A 26387-nucleotide genomic window follows, 5' to 3' on the forward strand; every position below is an offset into this window, starting at 1 on the left:
CTGTGTGATATGGAAGTCTCTTCCTCCTTTTAAAGGGATTCTTCAACCTCCTCTAGAGCAATGTCCTCATTTCCTGGAGGTTTTACGGTCCCTGGTGAACCAAGGAACCATTCAACCTGCCCCCCTTCCTCTGGTTTCTTGAAAGGAGGGCAATTGGAGACATATTCTGGATCTTCTCCAGGTCCCTTTTTTGTATGCTTACTCTTCAAACCGTGTTTCCTCCTTTGTTACCCCAGGCTTTTCTGATGTCCTTGGATCTGAAAGATGCTTACCTTCATATTCCTATTCACTCTCTTTTCAGGAAGTTCTTATGCTTCTCTTTGTCTTCCTTTCCTTTTCAGTTCTCTGCTTTTCCATTTGGCCTCTCTACTACCCCTAGGATATTCATAAAATGCCTAGCTCCTGTGATTGCTTTATGCAGGCTCCAAGTCATTTGGATTTTTCCTTATCTAGACAACCTGTTGCTTCAGGCACCTTCTCCCAGTTGCCTGTTATGGGATCTGAAGTTCACCATGTCTCTTCTGTAAAGTCTGTGGTTTGCTATCAACTTTCAAAAGTCCATCCTGACTCCCTCTCAGGATCATGTGTATCTGGGATGCTGGATTCAGGCAGTGCCAATGTTGGCCTCTTTTCCACCTCTAAAAGTTTTATCATTGACAGCCTTCTTTCAGTCTTTTCTTCCTCTGACTGCCATGCCAGCAGGGAGTTTCTTCAGGTTCTGGGATTCATGGCCTCTTCTGTTCCAGTGCTTCCTCTTGTCAGACTGCATATGTGGAAGCTTCAGTGCTATCTCAAGTCAGTTTGGCTGCAGCATTGTCACCCTCTGGATTTCAGTGCACCTCCCCTTCCTTGTCTAAAGAAGGAATTCGAGTGGTGGATTCAACAGTTTTCTCTCAACCCAGGCCAACCCTTTCAGCCTCCAGTCCCTTCTCAAGAATTGTTCACCGATGCTTCATACATTGGTTGGGGGGCTTTTTTTGGTCACATGAAAGTTCAGGGTCTGTGGCATCTCTATCAGCAGTCAGATCATATCAACATCAAAGAGATGAGAGCTCTGCTTCTGGCTCTGCAAGCTTTTCACTCCATGTTCTGTACAGGCCCCTTGAAGGTGTACACAGACAACACTACAGTGATGTGGTATGTCAGTAAGCTGGGAGGCATGACATCTTACCTCCTCTGCAGGATGGCTATTCAGGCTTGGGAGGTGGCTGTCAGTTAACTCTTCAGGCAGTTTAAATTCCTTCAGAGCACTACCTAATAGCAGACTCTGAGCAGGCCCAGAACACAGGCTCACAAATGGATAATTCACAGAGACATGTTTCTGGACATTGTCCATCAGTGGGGTATTCCTCAGGTAGATCTTTTTGCCACCCTTCTGAACAGGAAGCTCTCTCTCTTCTTTTCCAGAGTGCCACGCCATCTGACATGGAAGATGGATGCTCTTTCTTTTCATTGGAGGGAGAAGTTTCTTTATGTTTTCCCCTTCCTCTACTTCCAAGAGTCCTGCAGAAGATTCATCAGGACTGCCTGAAAATCTTGTTAATGACTCTCTTTTGGCCCAGACAGCATTTGTTCCCCCTCAATGCTTTATCCAGATCTAGCTAGGCAGTATGCACTACTTTCTCCTCATCTATTGCTTTCGTGACCTTTTCAAAGAAATCTACCAGGTTCACTAAGCATGACCTTCCTTTGACAAAGCACAACTGGATTGGATCCAGTGTCTGAAAGTTGCCTATATCATTGTTGATAATTTCCACGGCTTTGCAAATAAGACTAGTCAGAGTAATGGGCCAGTACTTTCCAGGATCTGTTGAAGGTCCTCCCTTATGAAGTGGGCTGACTCTCACAGTCTTCCATTCTTGAGACACACAGCCTGTTTTAAAACTTTAGTTACATAGTGGCTCCAGGGGTCCTCCTAAGTCAGATTTTAGACTGTTCAGGAGGCATCCCAGGATGTTACTGGTGCCCATTTAGGCTGTGTTCTTGGCTTTAGTGAGTACAGCCAGCGGGTTTGCGATATCACCAGTTTCAGTGAATGTGTCACCATTAACCACCACTTCAGCACATTGCTTTGTGCTGCTCTTGATGTTTCTAACATAACTGAAGAAGGCCTTATGGTTACCTTTCACCTAGGAAGCTATCTTAACCTCAAGTTGTCACTATTTGACCTAATTAGCCGTCTTAGTTGCCTATTCTGTTCTGAAAAACAGCTCCTTATAATTTATAAATATCTGTAAAATACTGTCTATACTACACCCAGTAGCTGAAACTTGGAATAATATCCCATTGGACATTAAACTGATATCTAGCATTCACTTGTTTAAATGGTCACTAAAACCCTTTCTCACCCAATCCTGGCTCTGTACTTACATCACACCAGGCTGAGATATTCTTTTCTTCTGGCCATCCTCTCCTCTTTGTCTTCCTCTGTTACTCTTCCTCTCTTCTCCTGTCATCTTGCTGTCACTCTTCATATTCCATACTGTCCACTCTCCCATCCATCTCTTTTTAATAAAGACTCATCTGCAAAGCCTAAACTTAGCTCTCTTCTGTAAACAAGCAAGCTGTCAAATGGTGAAAGTTAGAGAAACACAATAATGTTACTGTTAAGTATTGTACTTTTTACCTTAGTTTGTGTTATGTAGATATTGCACTGCAGTCTCTTCTGTCACCACACTTGTATTAGAATTTTTTTATTACTGTACATTTATTTGTATTATGTAAATATTGCACTGTTTTGTCTTCTTTCATCACACTTGTATTACAGATTATATTTTTACTATGTAACTATTGCACTGTCTCGTCAGTCATCGCACTTGTATTACAAATTGCGTATTACTTTACATGCATTAAATGTCCTGTTATTGGCGCTTTTCACCCTGGACCTCCACTTAAAATGGAATCTATGCCCAGTATAACTTTTCCAGTAAAACAAAGGTCAGATATTGCATGGATCATGACTGAAATGCATTAGAGGTCAAGCTCATTATACCCAGTTAACAAATAAAAAAGTTATTTATAAATGCCATCACAGTTTTTTCCTCTAGTTCTTACACAGAGGTAGCACTATAAAAAACTGTGTTGCATCAAACAGACATGTTTACAGTTGCAGTGGTTTGTGGTTTTGTCACCAAGTTGTATATCCTCACAGACCTAGACCACCAAAGTCCAACAGATAATGACTGACTTTCCATGTCCTTTCAGGGGAGGTGATTGTAGCATGATATATTATAGAAATATATAGAAATATTCTGAGGAGCTTGGTCAGTGTGTATTTTGAATTTATGGGGCTGCGAGACCTTCCTATGACAGTGGTTACCAAGGTATATGCTGTATTTAGCAGCTTAGCTGCAGGGGCCTTTCAGCATCTGACTGGGGACTCTTTGAGTACTTAACAGGCATCCATTTAAATAGTACTGAGCAGGTTCCTTCATATTATGCTGCTTCATATAAAAGACCATACATAGATATGCAGGACAACAGAGGAGAAGGCACTATTCACAGGTTTTGTAATATAGCACAGTTCCCCTGAGGTACTAAGTGCCATGCATTTTATCCATACGGCAATAAAGACAGCACCTATTTCACAGATACAAAGGGTAATTAATAGGAAAGGCTACTATTCTCTGAGCACACAAGTGATGTCCACAGGCTAATTTTCAGTGTGCATATGGAACACCCAGGAAATTCTCGTGATTCCCACATATGACATACTACTTTTTCACAGGGCTGTCTTGATGGTTTCTACTGACATAATGTGTAGAAACATGCTGACACATACAAACACTACCCATGTAGCTTCCATCGTCTTGGTATGTGTTGCTATATGTGTAAAAACATGGTGACACATGCATACATCTATACATACATACACTATCCATGTAGCTAGTCTACCCACACACACACACAAAAAAGTGTATGTATATATATATATATATATATATATATATATATATATATATATATATATATATACATTCATGTCATACTAGCAAGGCTGCCTACTTCATGGAACCATGGCTTGTGACCCTTGTGTGCAGCCCTGAAAGTGTGGCAGAGATTTGTTATAACAGTGTGTGTACCCAGACATGGAACATCACAGAGACTGTATTTAGGTTAATGAGGGCACAGATGTGTTGCTGTAATACATCCACTGAGGCACTACTATACTCCCCACATACAGTTACCAAGGTATCTACAGTATGTACCATGCTGCATTGTATGAGTACACAGAAGCAGGACTGTCCTGCCAAGTATGTGACTACATTACAACATCTGCCATAAAACCCAGCTACAGTGAATGAAGGTGACAACATGTGTCATGAACTGTTTGAGGTGCCATCTTCACGACTCCCTCTAAGCAGCGATGGGTGCAGTACACTGCATTGCTGACTAAACAGCAGCAGGATCTGGTCATTATATTTAAGGCATGAAAGTCATGCAGTGACAGTGTTGCACATACTAAATAAAATGCTTACAGAGTTACTCTTAGACTATGCTAGTCAATGCATGGTCTGGTCCCATTATGCATCAGACCTCACTTCAGTGCAACACAGGAAGTAGGGTTTTGCATGTCAGAGTCACCATCATTTACTCAGTAGATTAGAGACACTAAAGCTCTAACCAGTAAACAAGTCAGGATTGGGGAAACCACATGGGCTGCATTAAGGAGTTTTCATAAACAGTGTCTGAAGGGTGAGGCTTACAGAAAAGGAAAAATGTTGGTGTGCATTTGAATGTGTTTTCATTTCAAGATGGATTCCTGAGTGTTTTTTAGTTTGCTTCTTATGATTTACTTTCTGCCAAATGTGAAAGTGCTAGCCTTGCAAGGAGTAGAACGTTATGTTCTTTGTAGAAAGTTCTTGTATAGAATTCAGAACTCATGCCTAATATGGAAAGTCATAAACAAAGAGTCATGAGATCTTAGTAAAATTAATGATATAATGTTCATTTTTACTTGCTCAGTGGTTGTTCTCTGATTGCTATAGTAATATTGCTTTTAATCAGAAAATGGTTTTAGTAGTTTGGAAAGACAGGACCTTGATTCCCAAGTCATCTACATATGTGTCTTTCTTTGCAATAAAAGAAATTATTATTCTCTGCTGAACTGTGTCATATGAAAGATATTTGGTAACTCAACAAGTGTAAGGGATTATTTACCACAGTGATAGAGAAGAGATAACACTGCATGACCTTGTCCTGGTGTCACTTGTGTGACATAATGGAGGCAGGGCTGGAAATCTCCTGTAGCAGGGATGGTGGGTAGTTCAAGACCTGAACCTGGATAGAGCTCATTGCTGAGGGGCTATATTCCTACAGGTAGGTATTCAGTGCCATCCAAAATGATGGGTGACTGGCCTTTGGAAAGCCCAAGATACAGCGGCTGAGCATGTCTGTACAATAGTCTATGTAGACAACCACTCTGTTTTTGTACCTTACCATGTCCACAGACATTGGCAGACATGATAGCACTGGCAATTTTGTACATGGAGGTAGTCAGTGAATTGACCTGCAGCACCATAGATCTTATTATACCAGTCATGTCATGATGTCTGAGCTCCCTGTCTTCATAGAGCTCACAGTTGTGCTGGACAGTATCCACACAAATGCCATACAACACACCTGCCAGCACTATTCCAGAATATCTGGCAACATCCAATGTCTATGTTTCAATCCTGCACATTTGTTGATTTATCTGTAATACTGCATGCACATCAGGAGGCAGTTGTAAGTACTGACAGTATCAGGTACCCCTGTTTTCCTGGCCTATGGAGGAGATGCCCACAGAAGAAGCACTGCACCTTTGCTGTTGGCCTATGTTGAAGATTCCCACAAAGGAAGAACTATACCTGTGTTGTTGGCCTCTGCTGGGGATGTTCACAGAAGAAGCACTGCTCTGGTATTGCTGGCCTGTGGTGGGGATTTCCACAGAAGCACTGCACCTGTGCTGCTGGCCTATGGAGAGGATGTCCAGAGAAGCATCTGTGTTGCTATGCTGTGCTGGTTATGCCCACAGAAGAAGCACTACTTCTGTGTTGCTGAACTGTAGTAGGGATGCCCTCTGGAGACATATTGCACTTGTGGTGCTGCCTGTGGTAGGAATGGCTACAGAAGAATCACTGTGATGCTGGCCTGTGATGCTGGCCTGTGGTGTGGATGCCCACAGAAAAAGCACAGCACAGCTCAGAAGCTATTGTTTTGGGTACAGAGAAAACCACTAGTGACAATCTAGCTAGGGGATGGTGTGCCTTCATTAGCATAGCCACAGACTGTTCAAAATGTTTAGCTGTGCAAACACTGTCTGCAGACAGTGACTCACCACCTTGTATAAAACAGACACAAGTGTTGCTGTATCAATGAACTGTGGCACATGACATTGTCTCCCTATTATGATTATCATCACTAAACCCTGCAGAACTGAAGATATCAATCCCTTGTCCATCCTCTGTCTATTTCTACCTGTTGCCCATGACTGCATCTACTTGTGAATGCATAAGAGACAGAACACCATAGTAAACACATTAACATATTCCACAAAAGGTGGCCTTGTGACATGCAGGGCAAGTGCATCAGATTCTTCATTCTCAACTTTATTATCTCTAGCATCTTCTCCCTGTTGTACTCTTGATATGCCTTTGAAATAAAATGTGAATCATGCCTAGTTATTTAGGATATATCCAGTATATATAAGCAAACCTCTGAAACATATACTAACCAAGTCTATCTTCCAGTGAAACGTGGATGTGATGGGTAAGCCCCATACCAACATCCATGCTTCCACTTGGTATTAATATAGATACATTTTCTTCTCCTAGTGAACTGAGGATCTCTCCATTTTGCTTAATCCTGTAGACCCCAGAGGATCACCCCCTTGATAGATCTTTTCTCTGAAAATTACATATGCCTTCTGTTTGGCACAATTGAGCATGTCAGTCATATGATAGCAGTACCAGGGTAGAGTGTGTTTGTGCTCACCTACCACATCGATATTGTTTATCCAGATTGCTATATTTGGTCTCTCAGTAGTTGGTGTGACCCACCTTTACTAAGTAGACATCAGCTGTACTGCCAGGGAGCCTGCAGTAGGACTTAATTTTCAGCATTGCTGATGTTCCTATCTCTTGGTCTTGCTCAGCCTGGGACATGGGAGCATCTAGTCAGAGAAAGAAAATATCTAAATATAAATATATAATGGTAAGGATATGTGTGCAGTTAGTGAGAAAGCATCTGTTCCTAGGAGGAACATATTCTCAGAATGCATGTCCTATGAACAGTGCTATTGTAACACATAATAATTCTTGACCGAGATTAGCTTGTACAAAAGTCTGCTGAGATGGCATGGTAAAGCCCCTCACCCCCCAACATTTCCTGCAGATGTAGGTGCAAAAACCTTTATGCAAAAGTGGTTGACATGAGAAACAAACAGGTTTAAACTATTCCAGGCTCCACAAAGTCTGCTCTTCACTTTTTCCCTTAGAACTGTTCAAACTCTCAAAGTAATCACTCTGTTCTCTTTCTAAAGCCCTGCACTTGCTCAGTTCTTATAAGGAAACACTAACTAACTAAAGCACTTCACCCTCCTTGACGTCTCATAAGTATTAGGCTCCCAATTGGTCCTTCCTGATCAAGTGAAAAATCAGTTCCCTTCCCTAATCTGATCAGTAAAAAAACAGTTCCCTATACTAATTTGGTATGTCCAAGGGTCAGTTTCAGGGTTACTGTCCAGTCCAGCTGGTGAATCTGGGAAATTTGAGCCAATGTTACAACTGCCTTATGTACACAGACAATCCACTCCTCCTTCCAACAAACTCTAATACATGTGAGAGATGCAGTTACACAGCCAAACTGGAGGCAGAGCTCTCTCAACCCAAGACTGGTACAGTCAGTCAGGAGAAAAAGGTAACCACCCGCACCACAAGTCCAGTCTCACATAGACCTATTGCATCTGCATACCCAACACATAAACACACAAAAACATACTTGGAGGCTCTAAATAAAAATATGCCTAAATAGCAAAGATCTCCTTAGCAGATATCCAAGCAACAGCCACCCCTCAACAAAACCCACGAATCACACATCTCACAAAGTCAGTGTGCCTCACAGTCACAGCCCTTAAGGCCAAACAACACACCAAATACACTTGTTATAGGAGACTCTATTGTCCGGCACACTGACGTCCCGCTCACCATTCTGGACAGGGAGAAAGTCACTGTAAGCTGCCTGTCAGGTGCCAGGATCCGCCACATAACACAAGCACTCAAGTCACTCCAAAGCAAGTACAAGTATGACTCCATCATTGTCCATGCTGGTGTGAATGACCTGAAACGTACCTCCCTGGACTACATGAAAAGAGACATAGAGGAGCTCTCTGATCATGTAGCCCAGGCTGGCATGACCCTGACCTTGAGTAGCATCTTGCCTTCACCAAGAATGATGCCACAGTATAAAGACAAAATGATCAGTTTCAACAATTGGCTAATGTATTGGTGTCATTCAAAGGGGATCCAGTGTCTGTCAGCCTGGGATGACATGCTTGACAAGCCAGGTTGCTTCGCTAGGGACGGCTTGCACCTGTCACCCTTAGGCTTTCGTATACTGGCCAAGGCTCTTGCCACCCCCATAGTGCCTTTTTTAGGCAAGGCTCAAAGGACAAACCCACCTCCATAGACAACCCAAGGATAAAAAAACTAAGGGCAATGCTACTCAATGCCAGAAGTCTAAACCTCAAGATGCACGCACTCGAGGCTCTCCTCAGTATGGAGAAAATCAATGTCTGTGCAGTAACAGAAACCTGGTTCAAGGCTCCTGAGAGCACCCCTGTACTGCCAGGTTATAACTCATATCATGGGTTTTGGTCCCAAAACTCGGACTGAAGCACAAAAGGAGGGATAGTATATATATTCATCAAAGATACCTACACCTCCAGGTTAGTGGCACTGCACGAAGCATCGGAAACCATTCATGTGCAACTAACAGCGAGCAAAACTGCCTTTCAGTTTGTAGCCTGCTACAGAACACCCTCCCTATTACAGGAACCCCACTTGGCATTCCTGAGAACACTGGAGAATATGAAGGTCTCTCCAAACACTATGTTATTGGGTGACTTCATCTACCCAAACATTGACTGGGAAAACTACTCAAGCCCAAACACCCTTGCCCAATGGTTCCTTGAATTTATAAACTCAAACGCGACGGAACAACTGGTCACCACTCCCACAAGAGGAAACAACATATTGGACCTGGTCATCACCAACATGGGGACTCTATGTTCCACACCAGAGGTAAAGCCCTCATTGGTAAAATCAGACCATATACACATTTCCCTGGACATCTATATCCCGTCCCCACCCCCAGCCAAGGAAATCACTGTAAAGAATTTCTCAAAAGCCAACTTTGCACTTCTCAAGACTGAGGTGGAATCCTTTAAAGCCCCCAGGCCAGAGGATAATAAAGCCCAATCCGCAGAATCCTTTACAAATGCATTCTATGAGCACCTGCAGGAATGCATGGATTGTGCTATCCCAAATAAAAACCAAGACCCGCTCCTCCAAAAACAGGAGACCTGTCTGGTGGACCCCGGCCATAAATAAGCTATACAATAGAAGGAGGAAGCTACTACATGACAGAGCAAAATCCCAAAAAGGGAAGACATTTCTGATCAGTATTAGCAAGAAACTTTGATCCCTCATAAAATCATCAAAGCCCAGTTTCGAAAGAAAAATTGCCCTAGACACTAAAGATAATCACAAGGCCTTCTTTATTTATGTCAGGAACATGGTGGAAACTCCCAGATATGCTCTGAATTGTTGCATAACGGTACTAAATATACCGAACCTACAGACATAGCCAACATCCTGGCAGACAGATTCAGTGCTAACTTCTCCCCCCCTTCCCCCCCAAAGGAGCAAATGCCTATCCCAACTGTATGTAACCTCCCTGACATCACAGATGCACAGGTGAAAGCTGCCCTCTCCAAAGCAAAAAACACAGCATCTATGGGACCAGACGGTGTCCCAGGCTGTGTCCTAGATGAGCTCCAAGAAGAACTGAACCCTCACATTACGTCACTGTTCAAACTTAGCCTTACTACAGGATATGTACCCAAAGAATGGTGAACAGCTACAGTGGTCCCACTCCATGAAGGTGGTGCCACAACGGACCCCGGGAACTATCGCCCCATAAGCCTGACTAGTCTGGTCTGTAAAGCTATGGAGCATATTATCATGGAACTCATAAACAAAGACATTGGGAACCCCCAGACACTGGACCCTACCCAATTCGGCTTTGTTAAGGGAAAAAAATTGCCTCTTAAACCTAGTTGATTTCTTTGAAACAGTTACCAAAGCCATTGATGAGGGCAAGGTAGTCCACACAGCCTACCTGGACCTCGCAAAAGCCTTCAACACAATACCCCACTTGGGCATCATAAATAAGCTTACTAGTTTAAATATCAACCCCTATGTCACAAGATGGGTTGCAAACTGGCTCAGGAATAGAACCCACATGGTCAGAATTGCAGGTGCCACGTCTGAATCCAAACCAGTTACAAGTGGCATCCTACAAGGCTCAGTTCTGGGACCTCTCTTATTCGGTATATACTTCTCTGAGGTACAGGCTAACACAGGGGTACTATGGCTGACAAAGTTCGCAGATGACTGCAAACTGGGAGCCATAATCGACTCTCCAGCTGACACAAGCATCCTCCAAAAGGGTCTCACAGAGACGGATGCTTGGTGCCAGAGCCACAGTCTCAAGCTAAATGCTAAAAAGTGCATAGTCATCCCCTTTGTTAGAAACAAAGTGCCCACAAATTACCACATAGGTGGTAATCCATTAAGTACGGAGGAAGTAATTAGGGATTTGGGGACCCACGTAGATAGTAATCTCTCCTTTGACAATCACATTGCCAAAGTAGTTAGAAAGACCTTCTATATAGCCCACCTTATCACGAAAAGGCTCGCATCAAGATCGAGAGGTCATTGTGCCCTTCTACTCATCACTCATCAGGCCCATAATTGAATACAATGCCCCTTTTGGGATGTACCTTACCCGACACCTGCATCAACTGGAGAGACCCCAGAAGTACCTCACCAAGAGGATCATAAGCCTCAAACAGATGTCCTATGCAGCTCGACTAAAGAAACTCCTGCTCTACTCAGTTGCTTACCGCCTACTCAGAGGCGATCTATGCCTGATGTACAAAGCCATGTCTAACCCAGAATTAATAGACATGCTCCACCTCAAAAAATCCAAATCCCTTAGAGCTACACGCTCCAGGGACTTAAACCTCAGCACAAAAATAAATAAGACATGCTGGAGGGACAGATTTATTTCCCAGACACTCCCCTCACTCTGGAATAGAATCCCAATTCATGTTAGACAAAGTCCCTCGCTGACCCTCTTCAAGCAAAATCTGGACGCGTGGATGGGAAATCGCAAATTCACCCCTGGGGTCTCTTCTGTGTCCCTGCTTGACAGAGGCACAGTAAACTAATCTTAAAGGGCTACCTCCTGTGACCTACTATACGGAGGCACAGTAGGCTAATCTAATAGGGAGGCGAAAGCCAAATACACTATGGCTAGGATTATAAATGACCTAGGGCAGATAGCCTAGTATCTACCTATGAAACCAGTCTGTTAACACCTGAGACTACAGGACCTCCTTACCTAATGGCTAATTTCCACCAGTCTGTTAATGCTTGAGATTACAGGCCCTACTTACCTAATGGCCAATTTCCACCAGTCTGTTAGCTGGGACTACAGGGCCTACTTACCTAATACTAATTTTCAGCAGTCTGTTGACACTTAAGACTTCAGGACCGCCTTACCTATGGCCAATTTCCACCAGTCTGTTAACACCTGAGACTACAGGGCATACTTACCTAATGGTTAATTTCCATCAGTCTGTTAACCCCTGAGACTGCAGGGCCTACTTACCTAATGTCCACCAATCTGTTAACACCTTGGACTACAGGGCCTCCTTACCTAATGGCTAATTTCCACCAGTCTGTTAACACCTGAGACTACAGGCCTCATTACCTAATGGCTAATTTCCACCAGTCCAAGACCAATCTAAGTGATTTTTCATTTATTTAGACTTAGTTTATTGCATTTGCACTTGCCTATCATTTTACCCATGCCATATAGCTAAAGTATCACATATTCACTGTTTTAAAGCAATTTACTGATTAACTGCATTTCATTACTGCTTAACTGAATTTTGTCATACTGTGTATTCTGTTTTTATCTGTAAGTGGTTAATTTGTGATTTTCTGTGAGTCTAACTGTGTTCTTAACCCTTAAATTGCGTAGCATAGTCTGGATACAGGTTTGGTGCATCCAGAGCTATTTGTTTTTGCCTTCTGTGTTTCTGGCAGTCATCTTGTATTGGTAAGGGCCTATCTTTTTTTTGCTATTGAGAGTAGCAAGGCTGAATGGACCTTGTCTGGCACAAGTTGATTGGTAAAGAGAGCAGGGGCTAGAAGGATTGGCTAGATTTCTGTATTACTAGAATCTTCTGTTTTTTTATGGTATTTAAATCCCACATTTGAACTGGTTTGGGCATCATGCACTGCAGCTACACAGTTTTTAACCCTTTGAGCGGTATTCCAGCAACAAATTTTCCCTTATTAAAACTTGTGTGATCAGCTGTTAGTACTCATCTTAGACCTTACAGCCTTTACCCCCTTAACCTGTCTCTGGCCTCTCTCCCTCAGATTCTGACAAGTATGGATAGACAATTTCCTTGGTTTCTCCTGCCAGTCTGGTTGATATGGACATCATGAGACAGCGTTGCAACTGCTCATGTACATGGACAACCCTCTACTACTACCACTTAGGAACACAATTTGTGAGAGGTGCGATTGCATTAAGAACCTAGAGTCTAAGCTCTCTCTCTCTCTCTCTCTCTCTCTCTCTCACAAGCCAGTATATCTGGCACTGAGAAAGTTGTCAACACAAACACCGCACCTCAAACATCACCCACACCTACACAACACACACCCACATATGCGGTGGTTCTCAACAAAAACATACCCAAACAAAAGAGACCGCCAAGGCAAAAACACACATGAACTCTACAGCCCACCTCATCACACATCACACACATTTTTATGGTATTTAAATCCCACATTTAAACTGGTTTGGGCATCATGCACTGCAGCTACACAGTTTTTAACCCTTTGAGCGGTATTCCAGCAACAAATTTTCCCTTATTAAAACTTGTGTGATCAGCTGTTAGTACTCATCTTAGACCTTACAGCCTTTACCCCCTTAACCTGTCTCTGGCCTCTCTCCCTCAGATTCTGACAAGTATGGATAGACAATTTCCTTGGTTTCTCCTGCCAGTCTGGTTGATATGGACATCATGAGACAGCGTTGCAACTGCTCATGTACATGGACAACCCTCTACTACTACCACTTAGGAACACAATTTGTGAGAGGTGCGATTGCATTAAGAACCTAGAGTCTAAGCTCTCTCTCTCTCTCTCTCTCTCTCTCTCTCTCTCACAAGCCAGTATATCTGGCACTGAGAAAGTTGTCAACACAAACACCGCACCTCAAACATCACCCACACCTACACAACACACACCCACATATGCGGTGGTTCTCAACAAAAACATACCCAAACAAAAGAGACCTCCAAGGCAAAAACACACATGAACTCTACAGCCCACCTCATCACACATCACACACATGTGTCTCAGAGCCACTAAGGCCTAACCAGAAACCCAACATATTAGTCATAGGAGTCTCCATTGTGAGACACACACAAGTGCCCCGGGTCTATATCAGATAATTGAAACGGCTGAATTTCAAATGATCTAATATCGAACCCAATATCACAAATGCTGAAAACAGCGAAGCTGCACAAAACTGAATTCTTTCCTAGGGAAAGAATTCAGTTGGCTGTTGTTGTGGCTTTGCTGTTTTCAACGATGTGGTGGAAAGTTACGGGTTGGGTTAAGGTAAGTGTGTGATTGTGCAGACGTTCAGGTTAGGGCGCTGGTTGGGTGAGTTAGGGTTAGGGCGCAGGTTAGGTAAGTGTGCGATTGTGACAGACGTTAGGGTTAGGGGTGGGTTAAGTGAGTTAGGGTCAGGGCGCGGGCGAGGTGAGTGTGCAATAGTGACAGAATTTGGGGTTAGGGGCGGGTTAAGTGAGTTAGGGGTAGGGCGCGGGTAAGGTGAGTGTGCGATAGTGACAGACCTTAGGGTTATGGTCTGAGTTAAGGTAAGTGGATAGACAGTAGTGTATGTGCAGTGTAGTGTAGGGTTAGATGTAACTTTTAAATGTATGTGTGTGGATTGCTGCTTTTTAGTGTGCTTGTGGTGTGTGTGTGTGTTTCCTGGAACAGCAAATTTTCTCCCTGGGAAAAAATTCGCTGTTTTGAGGTTTCGATATTGTTAGGGTTCAGGTTTTGCAGTTCGGCATTACGGCATTCAAAATGAGATGTTTCGATGATCTGATATAGACCCAAGTGCCTCTCACCAGGCTGGATAAGGAGAAAGTCACGATTAGTGTTTCTCAGGTGCCAGAATCCACCAGTCTCTCAGCAAGTACTGTGATGACTCTGTCATAGTCCCTGTTGGCATGAATGACATGAGATGTACCTCCCTGGACTATGTGAAGCGAGACATAATCAAACTAGCTGAATATGTGTTCCTGGCAGGTATGTCACTAGCCTAGGAGTCTACCATCACCCAGAATGATGCTTCAATACAAACAGAAAATGATTGCCTTTAACAGTTGGCATAGTTTTTGGTGTCATTCCAAGGGGCTCTAGTACCTGACAGCCTGGGAAGACATGATCGACAGACTACGATGCTTTGCCAGAGATGGCCTGCATCTGTCTCCTTTGGACTTCAGGGCTTCTGGCTAAGGCTGTTTCCTCCCCCATAGTGCCTTTTTTTAGGCAATGTCATGAGGTCAAAACTACCAACATGAAAATTACATCAACATGCAAATTAAAGGTCATGCTGCAAAAAGCTAGGAGTCTAGACATGAAACTGCACTCACTGCAAGCATTCTTAACCCTGGAAGATGCTGACATTTGTGCAGTCACAGAAACCTGGTTCAAAGCTGTGGACAGCACCCCAGCCATACCCAGTTACTCATCCTATCATACATTCCGACCCCAAGCCATGGGCAGCAAAGCAAAAGGAGGTGAAGTTGCAATATGTATTAAAGGCATACATCCCTCCAGGCTGATCAAGCAGTATGAAACACAGGAGACACTCCAGGTGCCATTAACTGTTGACAAGACCCCTATTCAAATCATAGCTCTCTACAGGCCCCCAACTTTGACTCAAGATGCCTACTTCACCTATCTGGACCTCTTCAAACTTATCAAGATTCAACCCTTTAACTAGATCCCGGGCAGCTTTAACTATCCAACCATAGATTTGAAGAAGTACTCATACCAAAACACGAATGCCCAGAGATTCCTTGATTTCATCAATGCAAATGCCTTGGACCAGCTGATCAACACCCCACAAGAGGTGATAATGTCTTGGACTTGGAATTAACCAACATGAGTAACCACTGCAGCATCCCTAGAGTGTCATCCTCCCTGGTAAGATCAAACCACAAAGCGGTCACTTTCAAAGTCACCATCTCCCCTGCCCCCCACCCCACCCCAGCTAGGGTCAAGAAAAAAAACTTCTCCAGAGCTGATTACAACCTCCTGAGGGAAGGTATAAACAGAGTCACAGTCCCCTCCCCCTCCGTAGGAACTGGTACATTTCCAAACCTACACCAAAATACTATATGAGCATTTAAATAGCTGCATGCAATCAGGAATACCCGACAGGACAAAATCCTCCTCCTCAAGGAAGAGTAAACTTGTCTGGTGGACGCCTGCAATAAATAAACTCTCTGTAATAAAAGGAAAAAAATTGCTGTCCAGCACCAAGAAAGAGCAGGTGCCTAATTGGAAGCAATCTCTCCTTAGCCTGAACAAGCAAATAAGAGCACTAGTGAAATCCTCCATTGCAAACTTCTAGTCCAAACTGGCCACATCTACTAAAGACAGTTGTAAGGCCTTCTTAACATATGTTTGCAATGTCAAAGGAAGCACTCAGATCTGCTCAGAACTGGTGGTCAAGGACACCAAATACATAAATGCTGTAGATATAGCCAACCTGCTGGCAGATAGGTTCATTGAAAACTTCACCCCTCTGTCCCTCCATCAGTAAATCAGGACATTCCAGCATCTGCCTCCCTCCTCTTATCTCTAGCGAGTAAGTCATCACTGCCCTCTCCCAGACTGCATCCTGCATGAACTCAGGCAGGAACTTGCAGCACCATTAGGCACCCTATTCAACCAAAGCCTGAGTACCAGCTTTGTCCCAGCCAAGTGGAGGACAGCCACTGTCATCCATATGTACAAATATGGAGCATCCACTGATGCAGGAAATTATAGACCCATCATCCTAACTATCCTGATCTGCAAGGCCGTGGAGTGGATTATGATGGGCATCATTAATGAGGACATTGGCAACCTCCAAACACCCGATCCCACACAGTTTGATTTCATCAAGGGGAGGTCATGCCTGTTAAACTTGGTCAACTTCTTTGAGACAGTCACCAAAGCCATGGGCAAAGAGAAGAAGGTGCACACCACCAACCATGACCTGGCCAAAGCCTTTGATACTATTCCCCACTTGGGTATAATAGATAAACTCTCTCACCTAGGCATCAATCCATATATTACCAGATGGGTAGCTAACTGGCTCACTGATGGAACCCACCTAGTCAAAATAGAGGAAGTCACCTCTCAAGCAGTAGACCTGTAATGAGCAGTGTACCCCCGAGATCGGTCTTGGGGTCTCTGTTGTTTGGTATATACTTTTCTGAGGTACAGGTTAAAACCAGTGGGCTATGGCTGACCAAGTTTGCAGATGACTTTAAGCTGGGTGCTGTCATCAATTCCCTTAGTGATTTGGACATCCTTCAAGAGGGTCTCATCCAAACAAATGACTGGTGCCAGAAACATGACCTCAAACTGAATACCAAAAAATTTATCATCATCCCCTTTGGGGAGAGTGATTTCCCCACAAATTATCACAGTGATAACAAGGTCCTAAGCACACAATCAGTTGTGAGGGACTTGGGCACCTAGGTTTATAGCAACCTGGCTTTTGACCACCATATTTCCTCTGTTGTACAAAAGGCTTTCTACATGGCTCACCTCATTAGGAAGGGTACCTCATCCAGATAGAAGGAGGTCATAACATCCTTGTATTCTTCCCTTATAAAACCCATTATTTAATACAATGCCCCTTTCAGCATGTACCTCACAAAGCACATGCAGCAGCTGGAGAAACTACAGAGGTTCTTCACCAGGAGAATCCAAGGCCTCAAACATATAAACTACACAGACAGGCTAAAAGCCCTGTCTCAGAGGTGACCTCTGTCTGGCATACAAACAGTCTCAGACCCCACCTTGGTGAGACTGCTGCATGTCCGCTTTAAGCACCACTTGAGTAACCCGCACGAGTGACCTCAACCTGATTTGTGACATCAGTAGGACTTGTGGGGAGACAGATTTGTGTCCCAGAGACTCCCCCCTTCTGTGGAATAGACTCCCTCTCTACATCAAGCAGAGTACCTCATTATCCCTTTTTAAGAGCAACCTGGATAACTGGATGGGGAAAAGAAAATACACCCCTGGGATTCCACCTGTATCCCTGCTGGACAGGGCATCAGGTGCTGACTTGTCAGAACATGGGATAAATTCTTGGCTAGGCTTGTAAGGGCCTCAGGGCCAATAACCTAGTAACTTCCTATGATCTTATGATCCTATGAACACCTAAGACTGCAAGGCCTCCTTACCTAATAGTTAATTTCCACCAGTCTTTTAACACCTGAGACTACAGGGTCTCCTTATCGAATGGCTAATTTCCACATTAGTAATGAAGGCATTATGCCTTTTCCATTTACTGCTGAATTTTATCACAGTATTGACCAAGCTGAGTTTTTCCGAAATTGTTTTGATCATCCAGTATCCTTATTAATAATGCATTTCTTTACTCTGTCCTCAAACTCTGCCTGTTTTGTGCATAACTTTTTTGTCTGAATAATGCTAGTCCCTTGGTCTATATGCACTGACTCCAGATACATGTAAGTAAAAGTTTCTGTCATATCCCATCTCTGCCTCCTTTCATCAAGTCCGCATGTTGAGCTCTTTTTGTCTGTCTTCATGTGGTTTTTGATGAAGAGCACATACAATACTGGTTGCCATTCTGTTTACAGTGCCTATCCTTTCGATGTTATTATGCTCAGAAAGTCTCTATAATTGCACATTGTGCTATGGATGTGATCTTAACAACTGTTCATTTAGATGAACAATAACTTCTCATTGTTCAGGGTGATACATTTTCATATACATCTTATTTTTTCTAACAACCTTCCTTACTTTGCCATAATGCTTTGTTAAATGTAGATAATCTAATATTAGTATTTTCAGGCCCTTTTCTTTTTTAATTGCTGCTCGTACTTAACCCCCACCCCCACTATGTACTTCATTCTTGGATTTTTGCTTTCTAGATGGATCTTACATTCAATATAAACTGTCATGTTTTATCCAGTTCTTCCAGTCTTCCCATGTATCCTGTAATACCTTTTTCAGATAATTACTGAACTTATTAGCATACATCATATTTTGTGTAATAGTCGCATATACATTTGCTGGTTACAAGAGCTTGGCTTGTGACTGGCACTGTACTTGAATACCGAATGTGAGTCCAAGTAATAGCATGCAAGTGTATGAATTGGCAAAACAATCTGAGGAAACTCTTAAGATTTACTTTTTTTGTATTTGTTGTAGGTTTAGTTTCAAGATAAATGAATGAATAAAAACATCAAAATTTATTCTTTCTAGGGAAAAAAAATTGTTTTTCCATTGTATTAGTTTTTTTTCAGTAGAGAAAAACATATTTACAAGTAAACACAAGAATTCAAGCAGATGTTTCTTCTGTAGTAGCTTCATAGTGATAAATTATCAAGATACACAAAATGGCAAATTCTAGCATGATAATTATGTTATTCTTGTCTACACAGGGAATGAAGAGTGAAACAGACAGGTATGTGGACAAAATGGTCTCTGCTTTTACTGGTTCCTATCCAGTGTAAGTGCAAACACTCACTTTTTCTCTTCTGTTTCCCTAGAATCATAGCAAAACAAGAAGAGGAAACATGTGCTCTATTAGTTACTGATGACTTGAGTCTAGGGGTGTACAAGGGCCCCCTGCACTATAGGGTTTGGAAGGAAATGGTGTCCATCCTCAGACCTGGTAAGATACATCTGTAACTTTAAATGTATAAATAATTTAGGAAGGGTGGCCTAAATCTGGTGGCATGAGACAGACATCCATTCTGCATGTTTTGTCAAGAAAACAAACTAGTGGCGTAAGAGATGTGTGGCTCAAGGAGCATTTCAACCAGTGTTCTGTTGAAAAAGTGCTAAAATAATGTCAAAGGGAGACTTGTGTTTGTTTGTTTATTTATCTTGTTTGTGTGTAGATTGTTATTTTAATTATTTAAGTTTCTTTACCATGTAATGTACTACTCTCAATGGACTAATTTTGGCCATAACTCAGGTGATTGAAATCACAATGCTATGAAAGAAATATAATTAGAAAAAAAGTACATACATTAATGTCAAGAACTGCAAGTACTGCATACTTTACAGCCTTCATGAAAACCGCACAAAAATTATTTGAGCAATATATACAAATTATATATCAGAGAGGGAAAAGTAAGGAAAGAATTGGTAGTTATTCATTTCAATTGTGTTTTAACAATGTAATACACAGTAAGATAAACAGTGACAGTTATGGGTCGGTTATATTTAAAAGCAGAATAAGGAGATTTGGGTACATCAAACAATACAGTGAAAATCTTGAATTGGGTGTTTATTTCTGGGTTTAGCCTTTCACATAGGGACTAGAAGGGACTGGTTTTGTGTAGGAGTGAGTTAATAAAAGCAACATAAAGCTATGATACTTTAAACAACTTGAAGTCCTATGGGATAACCTCAGTACATATAGATGTGGTTGTGCTGATTTAAGAAGAAATTGTCATTTGTCTACACTGTGCGACATAGCAAGCTGCTGCTAGACAGCATACTTAATTTGATAATCAGTGATGAAGTATTCTGAACTGGGGACTTCAGTTTACCCACTGGAGATCTTTCATAGCTAAAGAAGGGATTATAAAGGACTTTCTTATGATCCACTCCCTTGAAGAATTGAGATGGCTATCAGTGGTCCACTTGTTTGTACATACTATGGCTGAAGTGATATTCTTTTAATTAATGCTTTATTCACACTTTTAATGGACTGGAGAAAAAAAGCATGCATGAGTATGACAGTGAACAGTATACAAAAATATAGGAGGAGGTAATGTTAGGGGAAATTGTTAAAGTATGCTGGGAAAAGATGTAGCCATGATACAGGTAAAGATTAGTAATACTTTGTAAAGTATTGCAGGTGCTTTATTATGTTCATGTTATAACTTGCACTTATTAACATTAAAATGCAAATTGTTATAATCTGTGGATACATTTGTGTGGAAGTTCAAGGAACCTCTCAGTTATCCAGTAAAGATTCAGTTTAATCCATACTGATGGAATAATCATTGTAGGGGAGTATAGCTGCTGACTGATAAGGAAATTAAAGTATTTGTTATATATAGTCTGTAATTCCATGATGCTGTCCAGAAACATGCTAGAGTAACTCCAGTATTGATAGAAGAGGAACAAAGATAATAATGGTAGGTTTGTAGTAGTAAGGGGCTACTGACAAGGGAGGGGGATTACACTGGCATGTATTTATATTGCACCTAAAACTGCTACAATGGAGCTTAAGAAAATACTGGGAGAAATAATCAGCTTTCAGCAGGGAATATTACTTATAGGTGGGGACTGGAATTTTATTAGTAACAGTGAGGATGTACCCGGGGTTAGAAGGGAAAATAGAAAAAAAGTGTAGATTTTTGAAGAAATGTATTAAAATATTTGTTATGAAAATATTTGGTATGGAAGATATGAATTCAATAGTAGGAACTCAGAGGGAATTTATATATTATTCCCAAAGGTACAAAAACTGAGCTAGGCTAGACAGAACTTTCAATTAAATACGCATGTTTGTGTGAAACGTAAGTTTTGATTCTTATCCAATAACTATTTCAGATCACATGCCAATAATAACAAAAATAAAAATTTAGGGTAGTGAAATAAAAATGAGACACTGGCACCCCCCACCTATCTTATCTGTTAAACAGAGAGGAATTTAACACATGGGTAATGGAAATTATTCAGGACTTATGAGGAAAGCTATTAATTTCTTCAGAAAATATAGATAGGGAATGGCTAAAATGAAAGTGATGCTTAAAAATAGGGTAGAATTAAAAAGATGTGGTTAAGAAGTAACAAGAATTATTTAGAAGAAATTACAAAAGTAAAAGTACTACAGAATAAGGGGACTATCACAGAACAAAAAGAGGTACAACTGCAGAGAACTAAAGATAAAACAAGGGACTACCTGGATGATACGCATGAGTTTAGAAAGAGTGGTTTTAAGCAAATGCTTTTTGATAATAACTCCAAAGCACAAAAGCTTTTAGCGCAGTGGCTCAGGTAACAGAAAGTAGAAAAGGCGGTTGCCAAGCTTAGGGAGTTTATAGCAAGGAAAATAGCCAGAGAACCTGCTGCTATATTAGAAATGTTTAAAAGGTTTTATGAAAATCTGTATAAAGCAGAGAAATGTGGAAATCAAGAAAAGTACAAATGGAAATATTTATGTAAAATTAAATATGCCAAAGTTATAGGTAGATGAGGCTCAAATATTATCATTTGGATAGGAGGAGATGAGAAAAAAGTGGTGATAAGAAACCAATCTCCAGGACGGTCTGCAGGAATAGATCATATTCCTGAGGAAGTTTGGAAGATACAATGGAAGAAAGTGATAAAGATCTGGAAGGTTTTAGTTAACAGTACTTTAAAAGGAGGAGAAGCACCAGCATCCTGTCTGTGGTGGCTGTAACACCTAAAGATAGGAACAACCCATCAGATGCAGCTTCATAGAGGCCCATTTCAATGCCAAACCATGATTATAGTGTTTTTGTCTATAATGGCTTAAAGAATGGCAAGTGTGTTGCCTAATGTGATAGATGTGAATCAGTGTGGTTTTGTGGAGGAGAAATAAACATTTGGCAACATTAATAAAATGATGATCCAGAGGGAAGCAGAGTATAAGAAAATGCCACTGTTATTGGTGGATCTTGATACAGAGAAAGTATTTGACAGAATAAGCTGGGATTTTGTGAGTAGAAATGGAAGCATTTGCATTTCTTAACACAATAATAAGGTTATCAGAAGGATATGTGAGGGATCAGAGATGAAAATTAAAGTGTGTGTGGGGGGGGGCACTCTTTGATAAGTTCTCTCTGAACAAAGGGAACAGACAGGGGTGTCCTCTTTCCTCTTTGTTATTTACATTATATTTCGAATCACTGGCAAAAATAAACAACTAAATAAATAAAATAAGAAACTCTGAAATTCAAGGATATAATTGGTGTGGTAATCAAGAAAATTGGCCTTCTTTGCAGATAATGTTATTTTGTACATGATAAGGCCAGGAAAGGATATGTCAGTGTTGTGGATCATTCTCAGACAGTTTCAAGTCTTTTCAGGATACAAAACTAATGAATATAAAACAGAAGCAATAGTTGTAAATATGTACCCACACATGAATTGCTTCAGCAATACCCATAACATGATAAAATTAACTACTTAGGTGTATGGGTTAAAAAGGGTTCTGTTATGGCAGCTAAGGATATGTGGGAGAAGGCAAAATAAAAGATAATACAAAGACTGAGAAAATGGAAGATCTGTTTTATGGATATGGATAGCAAGATACAAGCAGTGAAAATGTTTTCAGTCCCTTTAGTTTTATACAGAGGACAAGGATATTTTTATCAACCAGAGAAGTTGTGGACAGCAATTAATAAAGAGCTGAATGATTTTATCTGGGAGGGGAAGAGGGCAAGAGTCAATTGTGATAAACTGATTCTTCCAATAGCACATGGTAGTTTGGGATTACCTGATACGAATGGGTATTTCAGATAACTACATTCTATATTTTACACAGTTAAGGCTCCTATACACAGAATAAGCAGAAAGCTATAAATCAAAGTGAAAAGGGATGATGGTGAAATGGGGAAAGCTCAGTAAATACGGACAGACTGGGATTTTGGCTGCAGACCCTTTAGGAGAATAAAAAAGCCATACATAATATTATATTCCTAAAGTAGCAGAAAACAGTCTAAGAACTACGCCAACATAACAATGGAGAAAGAAGATTCTGCCAGTAGGGATTACTTCCATTATTGGTACAGAGTATAGGCAAGAGGAGGCTTGTATTACTGGTGAAAACTGGAAAAGGAACCAGTGTACTGGAAGCAACTAATAAGAGAGGGAACATTAATACAAAGGGAAGAGGTCAATAATGCATTTGGATTGCAGGCGAGACTGCCTTCCCTATCAGTAATTGATATCAGAGAATAAGAAAAGATAAAATAACAGGGGAATCCTAAGTGAAAGACCAACACATGTAAATATTAGTTGAATCTAGAACAGAAGCTACTGTTAATAAAGGGAAATTAGTAAGATGTATAGAATGGCTGGCTAATGTCTCATTAGAACACTTCACCTAACTTAAGTAACTCTGCTAAGCCAACCAATCATAGTACTGTACCCACTTAGGACTGTTAATCTACTGCTCATCCCATCTCTCTAGGAGTTAGGGAAAACTACCCCAGCAATGTTGTGCTTTCCATAAGCAACTAAAACCAGGGGAAGACATATTGTAAATCAATTTGTTATCCTTCTCAACTAAAACCGGGTGAAGACATATAGAAAATCAATTTGTTATCCTTCTCAACTATAGCAAGCATCATCTGCTCTCTCAGAGCCTTATTCTACATCTCTCTGCTTTTACTCTGATAGTAAATCTATCACAGGAATCCTAAACTTAGGAATATCTTCTAAAATTTAATATTATATTGTAGAGAATGAATGTATTCTATCTGTTAGTTAATATGTGTGTCAAAGTCTCTTCTATGGAAATTGTATGTCAAAAGTCTGTCCCTAAAACTATGTTTTGTAAAAAATTGTTCTCTTGGGAGCTTTTCTCCCTAGGCCTCCACTGAAAATGGAGTTGTAATCCAGTTGGACTCTCCCAGTCAACAAATGTAAAATAAAATAAATAAATAAATAGTACATTCTAACTATAGGAATCAAATGGAGGATGATAGAAATGATAGGGAAGAGAGAGTGGATAAGCAAGTCACAAAGAAGCAATGGGAGCATATATGTATGGCTCCCAAATATGCAACAAAATCTAAAAGATTTAGGATTTTTGCTTGAAGGTGTTTACATATGTATTTTTATACTCCAAGCAGACTCCAAAGAAGTTTTCCTCAGGTAGAGTGCAAATGTTGGAAGTGTGATGTGGAAAAAAAGAGGTAATAGGGAACATATTTTTTGGGAATGAGCTGGAGGAATTTAAAAATTCCCTGCAGACTACTGTATCAGAAATACTGGGTGAGCAAATTGGTATAAATAAGGAAATGATTTTTTAACATTTTTTTGCCACATTTTACTGTATAATGTGCTAGTTCAGCTGTAGCATAGCCCATTTACATGTTTGTTCTTTCCGAGTCTGTTTTGTAACTTCTGAGCATCAAATTCAAGCCATCTTTGTTGGTGAAGGTGCTTCTGCACCCTTGTGGGAGGAAAGTGCTGTCTGGGTCCCATCTAATCAAGGGAGATTGGACTGGAGCTCAGAGAGCATCCTTGTTGGCTAGTTTGAGTTAAAAGGGTTATTTCTTGTTTTATGTAAGCCCTTCGTTTGCACTTGTTCGTGTGTAGCACACGATTGTGCACTGCCATGTAGTGGTGGTTACTGTTGGTGGTTACTGATGTAAACATTTTGCTTGTTAAATTTTTCCTAGGCACTTTGGTTGTGGCCCTCTAGAGGTTTTCCTTGGCCATACTCTACTGTAAGGTAGAACACTAATCCTAGCCTCAGAGGTACCAACATGCCTCCCACCCACTATCCATTCCTAAGTGTGACCTCTTTTCCTGACCATGTAAATTTACCTAACACTATGGCTGGACATTTTCCCACAGTTTTTTCAGCCAGCTTGGTTGACATGGGCATCCTGAGCCAGTGTAGCAACTGCCTCATGTTCACTGACAACCCTCTACCCCTAGTCCACACAAACTCAACATGTGAGAGATGCAACTATATTAAGAACCTTGAATCCATTCTCTCTCACACACCAGTCAGTACATATGAAAATGAGTGGGTTGTCAGCATGCACACCTCATGTACTACTCCACCCAAACCCACAGCACACATACCTACTTATGCAGAGGTCCTCACCAGAAACATACATAAGCATCAGAGACCTCCCAAACGCAAACACAAGCATGCTACACATAATACTTCCTATGCAGAACACAATACATATAATAGCTCATGCACCAATGTCTTACCTGCCAAGCCCTTAAGGCAAAACACAAAACCAAAGATATTAGTTATAGGTGGTTTCATCATGAGAGACACAGATGTCCCTCTCACTAGGCTGGATATGGAAAAGGTCACAGTCAGCTATCTGTCAGATGCCAGGATATGCCATATCACACATGCACTCAAGTCTCTCAACAATAGGTACTGTTATGACTCTGTCATTGTCCATGTTGGTGTGAATGACTTGAGACAAACCTATTTGGACTTTATGAAAAGAGACATGACTGAGCTCTCGAACTATGTGTCTCAGACAGGTATGTCCCTAGCCTTAAGGAACATTTTACCATCACCTAGAATGATGCCACAATACAAACAGAAAATGATTGACTTCAATAATTAGCTTAGTTTCTGGTGTCATTCTAAGGGGATTCAGTGTTTGTCAGCCTGGGATGACACGATATACAGACATTGATGCTTTGCTAGAAATGGTCTTCATCTGTCACCCCTGGGATCTTGGCTACTGACCAAGGCTCTTGCCATCCCCATAGTGCCATTTTAGATGGTGTCTCTAGGACAAAATTCCCAATGTAAAAACTCCATCTAAAAACAACCTGAAGGGTATGTTGCTAAATGCTACTAGTCTTAACATGAAACTGCACTCACTGGAAGCAGTCCTCACCTTGGAAGATGCAGACATTTGTGAAGTCACAGAGGCGTGGTTCAAGGCTGTGAAGAGCACCCCAGACATACTGGCTTATACCTCATTCCACATGTTCAGACCACAAACTGAAGGTGTGAAAAACTAAAGGAGGCGGTGTATCAATATTCATGAAAAATAAATATACCTCCAG

The 26387-nt window shown here is 41.3% G+C and overlaps 1 protein-coding gene across 1 annotated transcript in view; it reads left to right on the forward strand.

Annotated features, from left to right (window-relative positions):
* The window catches only part of LOC122814324 (zinc-binding protein A33-like), a 1202255-nt gene extending 1182945 nt beyond the window's left edge, over window positions 1-19310 (forward strand). The window contains exons 4-5 of the mRNA XM_044086911.1: window positions 19061-19083; window positions 19169-19310. Coding sequence (XP_043942846.1) covers window positions 19061-19083; window positions 19169-19310 — 165 coding nt within the window. The remainder of the gene's footprint in view (window positions 1-19060; window positions 19084-19168) is intronic.
* The last annotated feature ends 7077 nt before the right edge of the window (window positions 19311-26387 follow it).

This window comes from Protopterus annectens, chromosome 10.part0 (genome assembly GCF_019279795.1).
Source record: "Protopterus annectens isolate FY-2018-M chromosome 10.part0, PAN1.0, whole genome shotgun sequence".
Taxonomy (NCBI): Eukaryota; Metazoa; Chordata; order Ceratodontiformes; family Protopteridae; genus Protopterus; species Protopterus annectens.